Below are 19,660 nucleotides of genomic sequence, written 5' to 3' on the forward strand. Positions count from 1 at the left end.
GACCATTAGCCCAGTGGACTGTTTCCACCGCTCTTCTCTTGTGCAGACAGAGAGACACCGCCTTCGATGGCCAATGAAGTGCCTTTAGGACCCCAAGTGCTACTCACCATAGCAGGACATCTTTGTCAACTATGTTAGGCCAATTGAACTTTGCGTCGCCCGAGAAGGGTCCATCTTTTTAATAAACATATACAGCGATACTAAATCATGTTCTAATGCAGTGACAAACCATTATTACTGGAGTTACTACTGTAATGCACTTCATTCCTGGTTAAAGCCAAAACCTCAGATGTCCATTAGAGAGAAATAATGTTCCATGTTCTTTAAATCACCGAGTCATGGCTGGGCATTGTTAAGGGCAGGCAGTATCACCTCCATGGTCATGGTCAACTCACCTGAATTGGTTCCAAAGTGCCTCCCAGGCCTGCCAGCTGCAGAATAAACACAGCAGGGCACCCTGGTGGACAAAACTGTCTAGCAGGCAGGAGCATCTATGCCTGAGGTTGTCGGGCATCCCTGATGAGGTAACTAGAAGGGACTCTGGAAAACGGAAGGGGCCAGAACATGTGGTGAAATGGGACCTGAATCACATCCATATTATTTGCTTCAAGATCTCCATATTCAATTATAGTCCTGCTTTAAGCGTGTAATTGAAACTCAGAAATCGAGGATGGAAGTTGAACAGCCTGTTTTGAGGTTCCTGCACAGAACCCATTCAGGGGCTCCTTGTCACCAGTGGCAGCGATGTGCAGGCCACTCTGCCTTGAGCAAGCTGCCAGGGTCTTTCGGTGAAAAGCAGCCGATGGTGGGGTTTGGTGAGCAGCCTCTGGGTGGGCGACGGGAAGGTGGCAGACTTGAGAGGGCCCCTCCAAGGGGCTGGGAGAAATTGCTCTCCAGGTCTGACCCTGTGGAACAACCATAAGCTGAGTGCTGAGGTGGTGGCAGTAGGGTGTCCTGGTTGGAGATTGCAAGTGGGTGGTAGTGCCTGCAGAGTTGAGAGTAGGGCCTGGAGCCCCTGAGAAGCCATACAGGCCCCTTATCAATGGGCTGGGTGCCAATAGGGTGCAGCAGACGGAGAGGGTGCCAGGCAAGTGGGGGAGGAGCCGCGATGGCCCCCACCTGGATGTGGGGTAGCGTCCGATGGGCACACCAGTCCCCCAGCTGCACGTATCTGGCGGCCAGCTTGGCATCGGCCTCTGACAACTGCTCCACCAGGCAGAGCAGCATCATGGGTACTGCCAGAGGCTCGGCTCTGGGGCCCCCCGGTAGCTGCGGTCTCCCCAGCCCCGACGGGTCTTCCCAAAGCCAGTGGGTCAGCTGCTCCATCATCGCCAGCGCCTCGCTCTGGCAGAAGGGAGGGGATAGGCCAGACTGAGGGAGCACCTGTCCCTTCCCAGCTGAGGGAAGACAGAAAGCCCTTTTTCTGGTGCAAGGGTAGGGCAGGGGCTGACCTGGGGCTTGGGGGGTGTGTAGGAGGGTCTCAGAGAAGGGATGCACAGGAAAAGTAAAAGCCTGAGTTTGCAGGCTGGACAATGGTGCGGTAGTAACTGGGGACACACCCCAAGATGGATAAGCTAAGTGGGGAGGAGGGCATTCCTTAAGCTTTGAACACTTCAGAGCCCTTTCTGTACAGACCTCCTTGCATGGCAGTGTGGAGGTTGGTTGGGGTGTTGGTCTAGGCCTGTTTTGGTTTTGTTAACACTTCAGTACAGCTTGGGGAATGCACACATGGTCCCCAATTGTGGTGACATTTTGGCTACATGCCTCTGGTGCTCATGTCCCTGAGGGCAAGGACCATGGCAATTGTTCTGCATTGCCTGAGCCTGTACAAAGCAGGTGCTTTGCAAATAGAAACTTGTTAAATAAAGGCCAGGGTGCACAGTTTGTTGGCTGTCTGATCATGATTCTTACTATGCACTTGTACACACTGCATCACTGTCTTAACAGGGATATGCATGAATCCAAAGTCCCTCCTTGTGTTCCTGCATTGGTCTTCCCCCAAACGGTTGGGTGAAGGTGTAAATCAGGAACAGGAAATCAAGCAGTTCACAGTCCTGGTTTAAGAATGACCTGGAGTTCATGGAAACAGTCAAGTTCAAGATGAACACAAGGGCAGACTCAGCCCTCACCCAGTAGGCAGTCCTCTTGGGCCAGTCCCACACTCACTGGCCTGGGTCAATTTGCTGAGTGCCCAAGCAAGCTTTCATTTCCCCACCAACCCCTCTCTGTGGGCTGGCTGGCTGGAGTGGGGGTGAGTGAGGCTGGAGCTGGGGACTGAAGGCTTCGCAAGGAAGGACCTGCTCTCCCTTTCCACATCCGCAGGGCCCACATTCCTTGGAGTTCTGTGTGTCTTGGCACCTCTCCTCCCCCATCTGTTTCTCTCCCTTAATACTGTTTTACTCTATATCTCAAGAAAACAACCCACCCCACACTACTGTGGCCACATTAACCTAACAAAGACAGCCATTTCCCAAATGGCAGAACCACAGACATGGTTATACTCGTGTACAAGCAGTATCCAACACATTTTTTCCCCAGCCCATTTTTACTGCAGTTTTTGTGGTAAAATTGGGTGTTTTGGCTGATATTTTGGGTGGGCTTATACTCGCATATATATGGTAATTGAACCACAACAGGGGGTGTCAGGTATAGGGCCTAGGAAGGCAGGGGTATGAGGAAGGCGGAAGGGGACATCCTCAGGATCCTGGAGAAGAAAGGCCCCAGGTAGCCTGAGCCCCGCACCCACTGCCAGCAAGCTCACTGAACACTTAAGGGGAGGTGAGACTATAGGCAGAGGTCGGATTCCTAACATCCGGAACTAGGGGAGCAAACGGTTTGTAAGCACAGGGTTGGGAGGGGGCTGGAAGAGGCCAATGGGTGGGGAGATTGGCAGAGCACACAATTTGAGGTTTGAGGATGGGAACCTGGGAGACTTGTGCTCCTTGGGGACTGTTATCTTCCTCCTGAGAGGTCCCGATGGCGCCTCCCATCCCAGCCCTCAAGGCCCAAGCAGTGAACCTAGAGCCCACTTGGCAGAACCCAGGGGTTCACACTCCCTCCTCTGCCTTTACTGAAGACTGGCTGCAAGAGGGCTCGCCACAGGCTATGGAGAGGGACCGACCCTGACTCCCAACAGAGAAGCCACCTGTCCTGGTTCTGCAGGCACACTGAATGGCTGACAGGGTGACCCCATGAACGAAGTCGGAAAGAAACAAGCTGATAGCACGCAAGTCCAGAACAGATATTTATTGAACTACTTGATGCAAGGCACTGCGCTAGACCTGGAAAGGGAGTAGTTGGGTTGCCCTGTCTCTAAGAGCTCACAATCTAAGGGACGGGAAGGGGAGAAGCCAAGCCCACAAACAGCTCTAGTGCGAGGCTGGGTACAGTGAGTGCCATCAGACAAGTTAACAAGATCAGGGGGGAAAGGTGGGTGTTACCAGAGAGTAGGTCAACAGCAACAAAAATCCACAAAGCCCGAAGAGTGCCACATGTGGGCAGGCGGCTGTTGAGAAGGAAAAGACATTTCCAAAATGGAGGGGGGGTGTTTCAAATATAGGATGGGGCCCCACATAAACGGAGTGGCTAAACTCACCAAGAGAGCCAACAGAACCCCCCCCCCCCTCCCGCCCAATCCCCTTTAAACAGGTGGCCCGTCAGGGCACTTCGGCTAGGAACAGTCAAGCAACTCTGGCTTGAGAAGCAGACTCGCTGCTGCTGGCCACTACGGTGGCTGGGAAGGACACAGGGGCCCAAAGAACACAAAGATCTTATTGGCCAGGCTGCCCCTGTGGGCAGAGTGACTCTCTCCGTTGAAAGGCCAGCTCCTCACTCCCAGAGGCAGGTCGATCTGCTGGTAGGTCGCTGTCCTCAGGTTGAGGGTTGGGGTGCGGTTGAATTACCATGGCTTGGGGGGTAGGGCAGGGCAGGGCAGGAATAGGGCATCCAGTGGCACACATGGCCACAGGGCCACGGGCAGGGCAGGCGCCATGCCTTCTGAGTCCAAATCAAGCAAACAGGAGAAAGATGCCCATTGAGGTCGGGTGGGGATTATTCCAGAAATGCAAGGACAGGTATAACACAACTAACCAACAGAGTTAATCTGTAGTAAGCAGCAAAAATGGTAAACAAGTACATCCTTTTGAAAAGTTCAACAAGTATTCAAAACTCTAATAAAAGCAACGGAGGGTTTCTTCCTTAATCTGGTTAAGAAAAAGATCAACTTGGAACAGGAGCCAGCGCTGCTGCCCCTGAACTGCTCGTCGTCGTCCTTGTCAGGAGGACACGTGGTCAGGAGGAGAAAAGAAATGAGGTAGATACACAAATGCATAGGCAAGCACACACACAAGTACGCTGTGTCACAGTCCGTACCCGGCCTCGCTGGACACCTCAAGACCTCGAGGAACCCACCCCTCGAGGGCCAGGGTCAAAAAGAACTCCGCAAAGCGACATGACAAAGTGACAACACAGAGACTGCGTTTGGACAGAGCAGACTTCACCAGCGAGCACCACGAAAAGCCATTCCATCAACGGTGATGGAGAAGATGCGCGCGGTCTGTAGTGTTAACTTGGAGAGAGGGCTGGTGACGATTCTAGAAGCCCAGATGGGAGAAGGCAAAGGAAGGCAGGTCAGAGGAGTGAAGTCGCACCACACAGGCCAACAGAAGGGCAAGGCAGGCAGGCACGCTCTTCCGCCCTCCCATGGCCACATTCGTACACAACACACAACAGCTTGAAAGAGAGAAACCAGATTGGAAAATGAGTGACTTTAGACAGTTTCAAAGCGAAGGCAAGAACTAGGGCCCAGAGAGAAAGGAAACGCTCTATCATGAGCCAGGGGCCAAGGTCACGGTGGGTGATGGCAGACCTTGCTTCCCAGGATCGGGGCCCTTCGAGAAGCCCACCTAAGATGGGCCAAATGGTAAGTTCCACCTCAGCCTTTGTGGCCTGTGGAAAGGCCTGGTTTCTTACCAGGCCTCCTGTGGGCTGGGTGGCAGCTCATCCAGCCCTTGTAGCTGTCACCCCTAGATAAGGCCACTGGCAGCGACAACTTTTGACTTCAGGGCCACAAAAAGGGCGTGACTTTGCTCCAAGCCCTTGCTCTCCTGCCCTTTGGGGCACAGCTGCTGGAGGTGGCCAGCCTCACTGTAACACACAGGCCACTACGGGGGCACGGCCCCTCACCGGGAGTTATGCCCAGACATGTGGGTCAACTGCCTCCTAGTTGCCTGAAGCAAGCAAACCCCAGCAGACCGACCTCTCTCGTTTCGGAGTCTCTTGTGAGAAGGGGATGGCCTGCGTGGCAGTGTCAGGCCGGTGGGTCTTCTCATATCTGCAGAGATCTCTTGGGTGGGCCCTGGCTGAACCAGTTACCACATCAACGCCAGGCACTGGCAATGCTCCCAGTAGCTGGCAAGATGGCTGGCTGCTGCCAAGACCACCCCATCGACCTCAGTGAGGTCAGGCCCTGGAGCTGGCAGCCAGGGCAAGTGTGAAGAACAGGCATAGAATGTTCTGGCCAATCCGTGGTAGAAATTTCTAGTGCCTGAGTGGTCAAGCTGGACAATCTCGTGATGTCCACCACGTACACGGAGTTGACATGTCGGATGAGGAACACGCCCCTTCACCACCCAGCCCAATGGGGCTGCTTCCCCTTCAAGGGGGCAGGGCTTTCCACTTTTGAATTTGTAATGGAAATTCCAGTGGAAAACGTCATCATATCCGAGGATTGCAGCGATGAAATGATTCAAGTAATGGCTTAATCAACAAAGATGAAATGCCGGAATACAGTGGCATTAAAGGATCACAGCGGAAACATCATCAAACTGTTACAAAAAGCAAAGCAATAAAAATGGAGAAAAAGAACCACCACCATCGATTAGAGAGAGAGAGAGAGAGAGAATTGCGCTATAAAGTCAATAATATATCCCAAGGTAACTTGGTCAGAGGAGATGAACAGACAATTTGCATGCAAGACAATGGAAATGGGATTTAGTCCTCACTGGAGAGGCTGGGGTTTGGGAACTAGCGGCAACGGCAGACTGTGACTGCACGCTATCTCCCAGCCAGGTGCTCGTGGGGCCACACCACATGACAGAGGAGCAAACGGAGGGCGAAGAGCCCCACAGTGGCCTGACGGGGTGAGAGACACCGGCTCCCCAACTCTTCTCAGGAAGGAGCTGCCACAGTTGAGTCCATTTGGAACCACAAAGTGCTGCATGAGCCGCACTGGGCCCCAAACCACCTCATCAAAGCAAGTTGGGGATCTGCAGAGGGGTGTGCCAGATCGACCTGGCTTCGGAAAACACACACAAGAAGGCGGAGTGCCTCCTAAAGTCACGTAACCAAAGCGGGACGACCAGAGCTGACACTGTCAAACTATTGAAGAAAATCAAACCATACAAGCAAGCAATGGTCTGAGTGTGAAGTGTGCCTGTGGAGGGGGTGGGGGTGCAGCCAGTGGGATAGCGGGCATCTCCACCGGGGCTGGGGTCAGTCCCATGGAGTCCAACCCAATGTGCTTTGGATCAAGTGGGGAACATGGCAGTGGGGCAAAGAAATGCACAGGTGGCGTTAGAGGCAGATGATCTCATGAAAGGGCACAGGGGTGAAAAGGGCGTGTTCCTAAACAAATATATTATATTCTAGGTCATGTGATTTACACGGCATATAGCCACCTAAAGTAATAAATTAAGTAGTATAAGACATTTGACTTTTGTATTTACACCCCTTAACAGGTAATAAATTCAAGTAAACCCAAGAACAGGTGGGGCAATCTTCTCTTTGGGAAACAGGATCCTGTTGGATCGGGGTCTCCATAGGCCGAGACCTGGTTACTTTTGCTCTCGGTCACACCTCCCAGCCTGGACCCCTACTTTCCCCCACTTGTGGCCCCACGTAGGCAGTAGATGACCTGTGACCAACCACCCCACACCGAAATAAACCCATTCTCTTTGGCGTGGATGGAGGTACACATAGCTCAATCCCTGGAACGAGTCACAAGAACATCCAATGGTCAACGCTGCTCTTGGATGGGTGTCACGGCAAATATGGACACTTGGAAATTGCTGGTGGCAGTAGAAACTGTTTCAACCCTTGACAAGAAAACCTAGAAGCACTACAAAACAGTTCGTCTCCTCCTTGGTGGCCGGGTGGCCCTCTACTCGCGGTGCACGGGTTGGTGCTTCTGCAGGGCCGAGCGCCGCTTGAAGACGCGGCCGCACTTGGGGCACTCGCAGCGCCGTGCACCGCTGTGGGTGCGCCGGTGGCGGCTTAGGCCTGAGCTGCGGCGGAAGGCCTTGCCGCAGCGCTCACATTCGTAGGGCTTCAATCCGCTGTGGATGCGGCGGTGCTTGATGAGGTCGGAGGGCCCACGGAAGGCCTTGGCACAGTCGCCGCAGACGTAGGGCCGCTCGCCGGTGTGGATGCGCTGGTGCTCCAGGAGGCTGGAGCTCTGGCGGAAGGTCTTGGCACACTGGCTGCAGGCATAGGGCTTTTCACCGGTGTGGATGCGCCGGTGCTTGGTGAGCTCGGAGCTGCGGCGGAAGAGCTTGCCACAATGCGGGCAGCCGTAGGGCTTGGCACCGCTGTGGACGCGCTGGTGCTCGGCCAGCCCGCCAACGCCGCTGAAGGACTTGCCGCAGTCCTCGCAGTCGAAGGGCTGGTGACCAGGGGGCACATGCTGGTCCTCCTGCAAGGCCCGGCTGCAGGCCCGGCAGGTCAGTGGCTTCTGCTGCTGGGCCCCGGGGGCACTGGTCTTGAGCGGTCGCCCACACTTCTGACATTCCAGAGGCTTCTCTCGGGTGTGCACACGCAGGTGTTGGCTCAGGCCCGCGTTCTTCTTGAAGCGCTTGCCACACTCCTCACACTGGAAGGGCTTGGCCTCCTTCTCCGCCTGCTCGCGCTTCTCCTGGACCACCTCCTGGGCGGGGCCGCTCGGACCCGGCCTTGGGGGCTCAGGGGTCACATGGCTCTTACGGTGGGCCTTGAACTCAGACATGCCCCGGAAAACCTTGCGGCAGTCGCGGCACTCCCAGCCCGTTTCCTCACTGTGGATCCTCTGGTGCTGGACCAGGAGGACCTTTAGTCGGAAGGTGGCCCCACATTCTTTACAGGTAAAGAGGTGCTCAATACGCAGCTCTGGGGAGCTCCCTCCCCTCCCCGCAGCATCCCCATTTGGTCTGAGCTCAGGGGAGCTGGTGGATGCTGTTTTGGGGAGCTGGGCATCCTCACCCATCGTCTCACGTTGAGTGGTGGAAACGGTTTCTGAAATGACAAAGGCGAGACGTGCTGTCTACAAAGAGGGTGAGTGGGGTGCCCATGAGACCCCCGAGCCTGGCAGCCACTGGGGCATGCTGACCAACCCCCAGCTAATTGGGAGCGCTTCTGAGACGGCTTCCAGGACTGAGGTAGCCCTCAGCTGTGCCCTCCACCACCCCACTCACCGGAATGTTTAGCTTGCCCTGTGATGAGAGATGGGTCTGAGACCAACAAGACTTGTCCTTGCACCTGGGGAGGCACCAAGGCTGGGTTCAAATCAGGAACCCCTGCTTGTGGAGAAAGAGATGGGATGTATCGGCAGGCAGTGGTGACGTCATGCTCCACAACCAGGTTCCCTCCCTAAAAGAGGCCCCGCCCTCGCATCGCATGGCCATCTGCTGCACTTCGTTTCAGCTACAGCAGCGAGCCAGTCTTTCCTTCCCGAAGACCAGCATCTTTCCTTGCCATCAGGAGTCGGGGGTCAGCCCAACACCCTACCCTGGGGGTGGCCTCCCAACTCACTCCCAGCCACCCTTACCCACAGAGGTCACGTTTCCAAAGTAGTCCAGTGTCTTCTGCTCAGGGTCCAGGCTCAACCACTCCCTTTTGGTCATGTACTGCTCCACACCGTCAAATGTCACTGGATCCTGAAAGAATTCCCAGGGACAATCAGTCCCTGCCTCACTTCTAGAAAGAGGCAGGGGCAGTGCCAGGAGCACCAGCACCAGAGGCAAGGGCCTGGCACCAGCACGCGGCTAACAGCAACCTCCGGAAGTCCTAGAAAGCAAACCTGACCAAGCACCAGGAGACCTGGGCAGCAGCTCTGGCCTCCCACTGCCTTTCCAGAGGCCCTTGGCTCCAAGATCGCTTTCGTAGCCTGAGACGCCACTCCCCCACCTGGCCAACAGGACACGCCCAGCAGGCATCCACTCCTTAGCAGACTCCAGAGAGAAGCAGAGGGAGGGAGGGCAGGCAGCAGCGGGGGGCAGGCCTGCTGAAAGTCATGCTGGGATCAGAGGGAAGCTCACCTGGGCCGCCAACATCTCAAGAGGGACTGCCAGGACCTGGTCTCCCGGGGCTCCGTCCTGGGGAAGGGCAAGACCTTGGGGAGCAGGCGGCGCTAAGGAGAGTGAAAAGAGCCATGAGTGACAGCAGCCCTGTTTCTGGGTTCCCCGGGATGAGATGGGGACTCCTTTTCACATCTTGTTGAATCTTCTCACTCAGTGACCAGCCCGAGTGTTCCTGAAGGCAGGTGAGGCACAGGGAGACACTGGAGGGCCACCAGGTGTGGGGGACTGACTCGAGACAGTCCTCTTTCAAGCCGCAAGCAACTCAAGACCAACACAGAAGAAACAACCAGGAAAGGAGCGTGTCTTCGCAACTTGGTCAGGCCACAGGAGGGGAGAGTGGCACACAGAACCAGGCCACACGCCACTAAAGCACTCCGCCAGGGACAGGGAGGAATCTGCAGAGAACACGGAGTGGACAAAATGAGAAGCCAACCCAAGAGCTTACAACTGGGAAAACAGGCTTCAAAGAAGACCCTCAAAACTAAGTTACCAAATAAAACCTCGGAACAGTATGTACACATTCCTTCCAAGTCTCAGAGCAGATGAAGTCTTACAAGATCATAACTGAGACATGCATGAAAGGAACAGGAACACAGTGGCCACTGTCCTTAGGGCAGGTCACTTTAATTCAATTTCTAATTAAAGGACAAAATAGCATTTGCACACCAGTTCAAGGACTACAAAACCCAGAGAACTGAAAGACCTTGCTGTGAGATTCATGATGCTCTGTCCAAACAGATGGGCAGAGCAGAATGATCACGTAGAGCATTCCATAGACAGCCCCGAGGTCTTATGCCTCAGCTGTAGGGTTTATGCATCTACGGAGCCAATGGCGCACAAGCTATGTGGTAGGAAACCTTAACCATGGCCTCCTAGGTTCATACAGATCCACAGATCACTGCTCCCCAGAGTCTAACACGCTCCAACGGAGGCACAAAAATCCAGGCCTTCAGCAGCATGACATGCACCAAGCCCAACGCCCCACCAAAGAATACTGATGTGCCAGGTAGCCGGAAAATGGGACTCCTGGACAAGGAGAAAAACCAGCCAACAGACACACAGATCCCGAAGTGCCCGCTGCTAGAACTAACAACAAAGGTTAACGGGCCAGATCACTGAGCTGTAAGTATTTTAAGAAAAACAAAAGCATTGAGAGAAATGAAAAATAATAAAAACCAAGCGGAACTTCTAGAGGTTAAGAACATTTAATATCTGAAAGGAAGAGGGTACTGGTTGTTGATGAGAGATTAGACATCACAGGAGAATCTGAATACAATAGAAACTCTCCCAAAATGAAGTGGAGAGAAAACATTTTCAATAATACAAACAGCATCACTGAGACCTTGGTTATGATCATTGTAAATGGTTTACCATACAAAGGCGGCTCTAAAAAGTTTGTCGGGGAAATCCCTTTATCTTTTGAACTCCATGTTTCTGGGAACTTTTAAAAGTCCTCTTGTATATACAGTTGGACTTGGGGAAAGTAAGGAATGGTTGAAGGGGACAGAAAAATGGAGCTGAAGACATAGTGGATGATAACGTTTCCCAAAATTAGTTGGACACTATAAACATACAATCAAAAATCCCCAAACAATCCCTAGCAAGATTAAGGCGCGCACACACACACGCGCGCGTGCGCGCACACACACACGTCATGGAGTTAAGCCAGACTGGAACTGCTGCTTAGACTGTAAATCTTCCCTGGAAAAACCAACCTCACCTGCCTCCAGCAGTGGCTGGTGGGTCTGAATTGCCAATCAGGCCAGGTGACCAGCCCAAACCCTACACCACAGTAGCACCCAAGGCGCATTCGCAAAGGCATCCTAAGTGGATGGCTGAAAACCGGTGATAAAAGAAAACTTTACAGCATAGAGAATAGTAAAGGTAAGAACTGCTAACACATTTGGTTTTTTTTCCCTTCTCCGAAAATGTGCAAGCCAAGAAAACAGCATCACATTTCAAATTGCTAAAAGGAAAAACAAACCAAAAAATCTACCTTCAAATCTATACTCTAATAAGCCACTGCCCTTTAGTTGATTCTGAGTTTGAACTGCCAACCTTGGGGTTAGCAGCCCAACAGTTACCTGACAGTGTCACCAGGGCTCTTTATGAAGGTGAAATACACACTTGCAACACACAAATGCTGAGACTACTTCTGCTATAAAAACTGTGCCTCATGAAATACTAAGGGAGGTACTTCAGGGGCAATGGTGTCAGATAAAAACTGGGATCCACGCTTGAAATGGGCAAAGAATGGGAAAATTGACTTTTTAAAATCTTCCCAAAGCCCAAGATTCTGGTGGAGGAGCCCAGTCATCTGATGCATGTGATTAACTGCTCACCCACTGCCATCAAGGTCATTCTGACCCCGAGCGACAAGATCGGGGGTTTGTGGTTAGCAGCTCAGTACCTAACCCACCAGGACTCCTTAATGACTCAGTGAAAACTTTAGTCCCCTGGAGTGGACTCTGACTCAAGGTGGCTCTGGGGGCTAGAGTAGAATGGCTCTCTAGGGTTTCTGGGGTGGCCAATCTTTACAGCAGCAGCCAGCGTATCATTTCCCTTGGAGCAGCTGGTGGGTTTCACCCATCAACCCACTACATCAGCAGGACCCCTACTAACCCCGTAAACTCTCACTGTCAAGTCAATTCTGACTTGCAGTGACCCTAGAGGACAGGGAAGAATTGACCCTGTGGGTTTCTGAGACCAACTTTTAAGGGCGTTTTGAACTTCTGACCTTACTCTAGTGGTCCAACTTGTAACCCACTATACTACGAGAGCTCCTTAATTATACCCCCCAAACAAACAAACAAACAAACACACAACTCACTGCCATTGAGTTGATGCCAACTCATAGCGACTCTATAGGAGCCCTGTGGGCTCCTGAGACTGTCAACTCTCTACAGGAGGAGAAAGCCCTATTTTTCTTCCCAAGAGTGGCTGGTGATTTCAAATGGCTAACCTTGTAGGTACCAGCCTAATGTGTGACCACTACACCATCAGGGCTCCCTATAACTTGATAGGGGAGATAAAATGCTATATTAAAAAAATAATTCACCTAAAAGGACAATATCTAAAGGAAAAAAAACCCAGATGGGACAAATAGAAAACACATAGCAAGATGACATATTTAAACCCAAGCATATATATATAAAATGAAATGAATGCAAACAGTTTAAAGGCATAGATTGTCAACCTTCATTAAAAAAACAAAACTGAACTACAGATTCAACTCAAGAAATGTTACAGAAGCCACCTCAATGTCACGAAAACAGGGTGATGGGGCTCAGGGCACTGAAGAGTGACATCTAGCAGGCTCCGAAGGAGAGCGTGGCACTTCACATGTTCCGGACTGAAAACCAAAGGTTTGGAAAAGGGAGACGGCAGTTAAGTATATTACTGGATGAGGAGCAGCAGGATAAAGATGAGGCTTTTGGCTCCTGTGAAGATTTCCACCTCCTCCCTCAAAAACTAACCCAACAAAAGTCACTGCCGCCTAGTCAATGCTGACTCATGGTGACCCCCTGTGGGTTCTGAGACTGGGACTGCTTACAGGAGTAGAAAGCCCTGCCTGTATCGCAGGCCAGCGTGCTACCACCATGCCACCAGGGTTCCTTGTAAAGACTGTCTCAGAAACACTAAGGAGCAGTTCTACTCTGTCCTATTAAGTTGTGATGAACGGGAACCAACTAGCCGTGAAGGGTTAGTTTTTCTTTCTTTTTTGGGTGTGTGTGTGGTTATCTTAAGAGTTAAGGGTGGGGGGAAAGTCTGGCAGCTTAACAATATTTTTTCCAAAGAGTTTCCAACATTCCAATGGTACCTTGTGAGGTGAGAGTCAAGACCATTCAGTCACCAGGGTGCATTTCTTCAGCAATCAGAAAAGAACAAGATTTTAAAAGATTTTAGTAGAAGCTGGACAAGAAATCTAGTCAGTAGCAACAAGGGCTGGCCTGAGGCCAAGTTGAAAATGGAAGCTGGGCATCGGAGGCCAGTGCTCCCTCTCCTACTTGACCTGGTAGGCCCCCTGAAACACTGGGGCATCGCTGGCATGCACCCCAACTCCCTACCTCCCTAATGCATGGTGCTGGCAGGGACTCCCTTCGGTCAGTTGGGGTCTCCCCAGAAGACATCTGCTGTCCAGTGTGGCTCTGCTTTCCAATAAAAAATAAATGTATACAAACGTTTACGTGGCTAGTACACAATCCATTTTTAAAGGTTTGATTCTAGCCACCATGAGTTTGGATGCCAAGTGGAGGGGAAGGGGAGGGAAGGAAACCCCCGAGGGATCTCTTCTCACTGTCCTCAGGCTAGAGACACAAGGTCTTCACCCACCGCATATTCTACCCTGGGCACCTCGGCTGCCACACTGGCCGTCAGTCCCAGATGTGCCAAGGCAATGTCCCCCAGGACCTCTGAACTGCTGGGCAGAGTCCCTATACCTTCCCTTCAAGTCCAATGCCAGTGCCTCCAAGTTGGGTCCCCTCTCCACTCCCGACCAATTATGGTACAAGTGCTAGCTTGACCAAACACTCTGTGGGAGACAGGGCAGCCCTCCCAGGGCAGGGGCTTTACTTTCTTGGTCACCCCAGCACAACCCCACCCCCACCCCGGCACCAGTAGCGTCTCCTGGCCTGCGTCGGGCACTCAGCAAGTTTTGGGTTGACTACCACCCATGTGGAGAGGGGAGCACTCAATGGAGTGTGCTAACACACACAGAGCCCCCCGTGGCTCCCCTTACATAACTGAATTACCAAGGCGCCCTGGTGGCACAGTGGTAAAGTGTTTGTGTGCTAACCAACAGGCCAGGAATTAAAAGGCACCAGGTGTAGGTACGGGAGGACGCTGTACCCAGCAGTCTTCTTCAGCCAGGGAAGCCCAGGAGGGAGGGCAGTTCTCCCCTGGCCTCGAGGGTTGCTAGGAGCTGGAAGCGACTCGAGGGCAGTGGGCTGTGGTTAATGCCACCTGCACCGCAGAGATGGAAACCAGGGATCCGAGAGGCGAGATAATGCCATCAAGGTCCAGTGCTCAAATAGAGAAGCAGCATGCAATGCCTCAAGGCCAGGTGTGTCCAGGGAACAGGCTGGTAGCCAATGACATACACGAGTGGTTGGAGGCCGATGAACAGGTCACCACAGAGCCCCACATCATCCCCACCATTCACGAGTTAGCAAGACCGACTCAAGTGATTTTATTTAGCTGGCAGGATTAACTGTAAATTCTAGAGCGCTGCCCACTCCACTCCTCGCCCTCTCTGCTGCGCTGCACCCCTCCTGGACCATGCAAATGGGACACCAGGGTCCAGGGTCTTTCTCAAGAGCCCCCAGTGCAGCCAGAAGAGAATCCTCACCAGTCCCGGCCACGAAGGAGCATTCCCATGCTGGGCCTCCCAAGCAGCACACTTTACAGCGTGGGGGCCGGGCCGGGGACAAACATAAGTATCCAGCGCAGGGCCCAGCAGGCAGCACTGTCCTCAAATGCGCCGCACTCCCACCAACTGCGGAAGGGCAGCAAGTTGTGGGAGGAGCCCTCTGCTGTACAACCGTGGGAGGGAAGCTCAGCTAAATAGTGTGCCAAAGGACCCCCTTTGTCCAGGTTTCCTGGGGAGAACCGTCTCCCTTTTAACTGGGTTCTGAAGTTCGGGGTCCATGTTGGCCTGAGTTCAGCTGCAACAGAGGGAAAAGAATCACACAAACCCCAAGCTGACACAAAAGGCTTCATCTGAATGGCTTCCCACTGGCGCCTGAGTGGCAAGTAAGATAGATGGGGATCAATCGATTTAAAACCCATGTCCCACATGGAATCGGAAACTTTGGCACTCAAGAGAACAAACGCTGAAATAGAAATGGAAAAGGTGAATTTGACCTAGACCCAAACCAACCCATGTCTTGGGAGTGTTGACTCATTTGGTGGCCTCTGAACTCCGGGCCCCCAGAGCAATATTGGGTGGGGAAGGGAGCTCCTGGCTCAGAAAGACCTGCATGCCACCCATGGCATCATGCTGTGAGCCAGGCCGCCTAGACCAGACCCATCAAGTCTGCAGCCTCCACAAGCCCGACTCCTGGTTGTGCCGAGGGGCAGGAGCAGCGCCCCACCCCCCACCCCCAGCACTAGAAGCCCTTGGTGCCTCCAAGTAGTGAAATCAGGAAGGATCGCAGCCACATCTCCTCAGGCTCCACAGCTTGTGGCGGACAAATGCCAGAGGATCTCGGGAACCCATCACACCAGAGGCACAGCAAGTGTCTTCAGCCTTAGAAGAGCCCAAGGGGAAAAAGAGCAGCAGCCACAATCGTGTAAACCTGGACTTACCCAAAAGAGACACGCAGGGATGACTCATGGTGTCCCAGAATTCCCAGCAAGTCGCCCCGCAGGTAGAAAGAACCTCACCTGTGGGGTAGAGATAACTTGGGTGACCAGAAGTCAAGTTGCAAACACCTTCTGGGAGCATGTTTTTGTGGTGGGAGCATAAAACCGGTGCTCACTCAGGAAGGACAGGCTGCAGTCGAGCTCTGAGACCCTCCCCACCCCCACTCCCCGAGCTGACATGCACAGAACTGCTGCCCCAGGCCTCTGGAACGTGTGGGCCTGGGCATGGATACGAAGGTCACCTCTTGGGTCCACCGTGCACAGTGCTAACATGCTGTTACTAGAAGTGGTAGAATCCTAAAGGGCTCAGAGAGGGTGTCAATGTGGGACCGCCTCTTTCTCGAGGGATATTTGTGTCTGTATGTGCCTTCTTCTGTGTGCGTGGGTGGGAAGACATCTGTTTCTCTTTCCCGCTTTTCCTCTCCTGCTTGGCCCGGGCACCTGTCTCTCTGTGCCTTGCTTCCATCTTCTTTCCTTTCTATAAAAAGCCAGAAGGTAGACCAGAAGGGGATTCTGTAGTGTTTGCAGTGCTTAATTGAGGAAAGGTTTACGCTCTCTTTCCCAGAGAAACACGTGGCATCGGACTAAAAAAACTGAACTACAGTAGAAGAAGCACTTCACTGAAGTTGCAAGGAAAGTCCTGCATAAAAAGTGCCAAATGGGGCCAGGCATGCGACGCAAGGCCTAGGCCACCCAGAAACCCTGGCAGGGCTGAACCAGTGGCCCAGAAGCCAGGTGACCAGGTCTGTGGTGAGGTCAAGAAATCTGCATTTCCCAATCTGTACACCAGCGGGTTCTGATATGGATAGGGACGCATTGCCTCCAGGGCCTGCCTAGACTCTGCAGGCTTCCTCTCCCTAGTTCTCATTAGGCCAAGCCAGCTCATCAGTCTCCTGAGGTGGGAGTACCCCTGAGCCATCAGCGGCACCCTGAGCTGCTGATGCCGGCCTTCGGTTGCTCACCACCTCACCTGCGACCCAAGGCACCAATGGAAAGCCATTCCCACGCATGCAGTGCTTTCCAGGGGCCCCTCCCTCAGTAGGAAGCAAAAAACCCATTGCCACCAGTGGATGCCAACTGATAGTGTCCCGATAGGACAGAGTAGAACTGGCCCTGTGTTTAAAGGCTATCACAACTCTTTACTGGAACAGAGATGCGACTGGTGTGTTAGAACTGGAACAGAGATGCGACTGGTGTATTAGAACTGCTGACCTTGCAGTGAGCAGCCCAACAGGCAATGCTCCATGGCTCCTTAGGAAGAGGCAGCGGCAAAAACAAAACAAGGCAAAAACAACAAAACCCCCCCCCACCAAATATAAATACAGTCATATTTTTGGGCATTCCTTTGCCAGACCCTGTGCGAGCTGCTTCTACTTACCAATGGGGGGTGTGGTGGGAGGAGGCACTATTACTACCAGGGTGGGGGTGAGGGGAAAAGGGGGTGGGGTTCCAGCAAGCCCATTTTTAAATGCTCTGGGGTAAAGGAAAATTCTAGAAACGAGGTTGACAAGGAAATGTTTCACCAACCAGCACATGGAAGTGCCCAGGAGGGCTAGAGGGCATCATTTGGAAGAAGGCCAGGATGGGGGTGCTAAAAGGGGTTATCAACTTTGGGTGGCTGGCGTGTGGGGGAGTGCTGGAAAAAAACACGTTAGTAATCACTCAACTCTAGGCCTGAGGAGGTGGTCAAGGAGCTTGTTGAAGGGAAGGGACTTAAGTTGGAAAGGGTGGTCCCCAACAGCGCGACAGAAAAAGACTACAGCGGGGCTGCCCCCCTCAACTCCCAGTTTTAATAGGCCACCTCCCCGCCAAGCTGAGGCTCATTCCCTCCCCCAGACCCTTCCCGATCGCCCTTTCCCTCTCGGCCTGACGCCCCCGCCCCCCTGCCAAAGAGCAGCATAGGCCCCGGCACGGCCCCAACGCCCTCTGCGACCGCCATCGCCCCACAGGCAGGCTTTCGGGGCGCAACGACCCCGCCGGGCCGAGCAGCAACTCCCTGACAGCCTCGAACCCCCCCAAGCCACAGCCTCTGCCAGCCGCACGACCCCAAGCCGCCCAGCTTCGGTGGCCCGCGCGCCCACCCAACGCGGTCCACGGGCGCGCTCGTCGGCAGCCGCACACTCACCCGATCGCCCTGCGGACCCACAGCCCTCGGAGGTACGGAGGCGCGGCCCACCAGGCCCGGCGTGGCAGGAAGCGCCCGGAGCTGAGCGACCGCCTGCCCAGCAGCCCAGGCGCGTTTCCGGAGCCTCGGGCGCCGCCGGGGGTAAAGGGGGAGCGAAGCCCCGCCCCAGCCCCGCCCGGCCCGCTAGCCCCAATTGGCCCGGAGAACGGCGGGCGGGACCCGGGGCGGGGCGAGTAGGAGGGGCAGGCGGGGTCTCAGGGGAGCTGAGCAAGCGGCCGGAAGCAGGGAGGGAGGCGGGTGGTGCGCAATGACTGTACCAGAGAATGAATGAGTGTGCCTACGGCTCCCAATGAAGGAGAGAACGAATGGCTGGAACGAACCCTCATTTGGGTGGAGGAATGAGATTTGAGGGCGATGAAAGCCAGCCCCCTACTTGAGGACTCGAAAGAATTTCACTGAGTCAACGAAGTGTGGTGGCCTGCTCCATGCCAGGCCCAGCCCTGTCTTCAGGGGACGCGCTCTCACGACCCAGTGATGTGTATGCGCCCCACGCTCCCACGCGCGTGCGAGGATCCACCATAAACTAGCCAACACCGTGAGTTCATTTCAAAATAGCTGGTCATACTTGGAAGCAGAAACACCAGGATCGTTGGTTGGAGTTAGGGGTGCAGCCAGCAGATGCGAACCAGTTTTAGACGAATTTATCCTCTGCTCAGCAAAAATCAAGGAGCTACTCCTGCCTCTGAAACCCATACTACTCAAGGTTAAACGGAGACACGCATAAGAATAGAACTGGGAAGAAAGTCAACGGGGAGTGAAGGGGTGAGGGGTGGGGGCTCGGTCAAGCAATGGTGGAGACAAAGATTGTAACCAAAAGACTCAAGCAAGTAGGTGTGGTTGCAGCTAAGAAGTGCCCCGGGGTGGGGTGGGGGTTGGGGGTTGGGGGGGTGGGGGTCCGCCCCCGCAGGCAAAAGGAACAGCAAGTACAAATGCCCCGTGGCACAAAATTGGCATATTCTAGACCTAAAAGGAAAATGCAGCTGGAATGTAGAAAGCAGAGAGCACAGCTTAAGCTGGGTAGTGAAGCCAGGTAAAGTCCCCAGTTTGACTAACAAGATCTTTTGAACTTTTTTATTAATGAGTATTTGCTACTTTATTAGTGACACTGGTTATAATCAATTTCTTAAATGGTCTTGTAATTATTTTGTCCATTAGACGTTAACAAGGTTTTTACATATCCACCCCACGTTTTATGAATATGATGAAACATACAAAAATGGAAAGATGTGCACCCATGTACCAACCATCAATATTCTACAACCAGCATGATGCTATACTCATATAGCTTAAAGGTCCTTCTTTATTGATACACTTCAAAGTCAGTTGCTAACATCAATCTACTTCACATCTATGAACACTGAAGCATACATATCACGCAGCAGAGATCAAACACCATACGTACCATATTTTACACGAATTAAACGTGTTTGCTGCTCTTTTTACTCATGTGAAATTTACATGCCATGGAATGCACAAATGTTATTGACTCTACAATGTGTTTTGACAAATGCATACTCCAAACCTCTATCAGGTTGCAGAATATGACCAACACCCCCAGAAAGGTCCACTATCAGACCCCAGGAAGCCCTCACCACCACCCCATACATAAGCAACCACTGTTCAGAATTTTTCCACCTTAGTTTTTTTTTTTTGCCTAAATGAGACCTTCAGGTGAATGGAATCATAACAGAAGAACTATGTTTCATAAGAAACAACCAAAATGTTTCCCAATATGCTCATACATTTATATTCCTTCCAGAAATACGTGAGAGTTTTCTTTTGT

At 53.0% G+C, this 19,660-nt stretch overlaps 1 protein-coding gene across 3 annotated transcripts; it reads right to left on the reverse strand.

Annotated features, from left to right (window-relative positions):
• Window positions 1–3,634: 3,634 nt before the first annotated feature.
• On the reverse strand, window positions 3,635–17,891 carry ZNF275 (zinc finger protein 275). Of its 3 annotated transcripts, XM_013008577.2 has the most exons (6): window positions 17,818–17,891; window positions 15,636–15,713; window positions 9,288–9,379; window positions 8,798–8,906; window positions 8,445–8,546; window positions 3,635–8,265 (listed from the first exon to the last, which is right to left on the reverse strand). In XM_013008577.2, exons 2-6 carry the CDS (start codon window positions 15,661–15,663, stop codon window positions 7,160–7,162), a joined length of 1,437 nt encoding a protein of 478 aa, XP_012864031.1. In that variant the 5' UTR covers window positions 15,664–15,713; window positions 17,818–17,891; the 3' UTR covers window positions 3,635–7,159. The 3 variants fall into 3 exon arrangements, with proteins under 3 accessions (XP_012864031.1, XP_045141491.1, XP_045141490.1); XM_045285556.1 differs by lacking the exons at window positions 9,288–9,379; window positions 17,818–17,891 and having other exon boundaries at window positions 8,445–8,549; window positions 15,636–15,714; XM_045285555.1 differs by lacking the exons at window positions 15,636–15,713; window positions 17,818–17,891 and having other exon boundaries at window positions 8,445–8,549; window positions 9,288–11,977.
• Between the last annotated feature and the right edge of the window lie 1,769 nt (window positions 17,892–19,660).

This window comes from Echinops telfairi, unplaced genomic scaffold (assembly GCF_000313985.2).
Source record: "Echinops telfairi isolate 266 unplaced genomic scaffold, ASM31398v2 ScPeMD7_7472;HRSCAF=8510, whole genome shotgun sequence".
Lineage (NCBI taxonomy): Eukaryota > Metazoa > Chordata > Mammalia > Afrosoricida > Tenrecidae > Echinops > Echinops telfairi.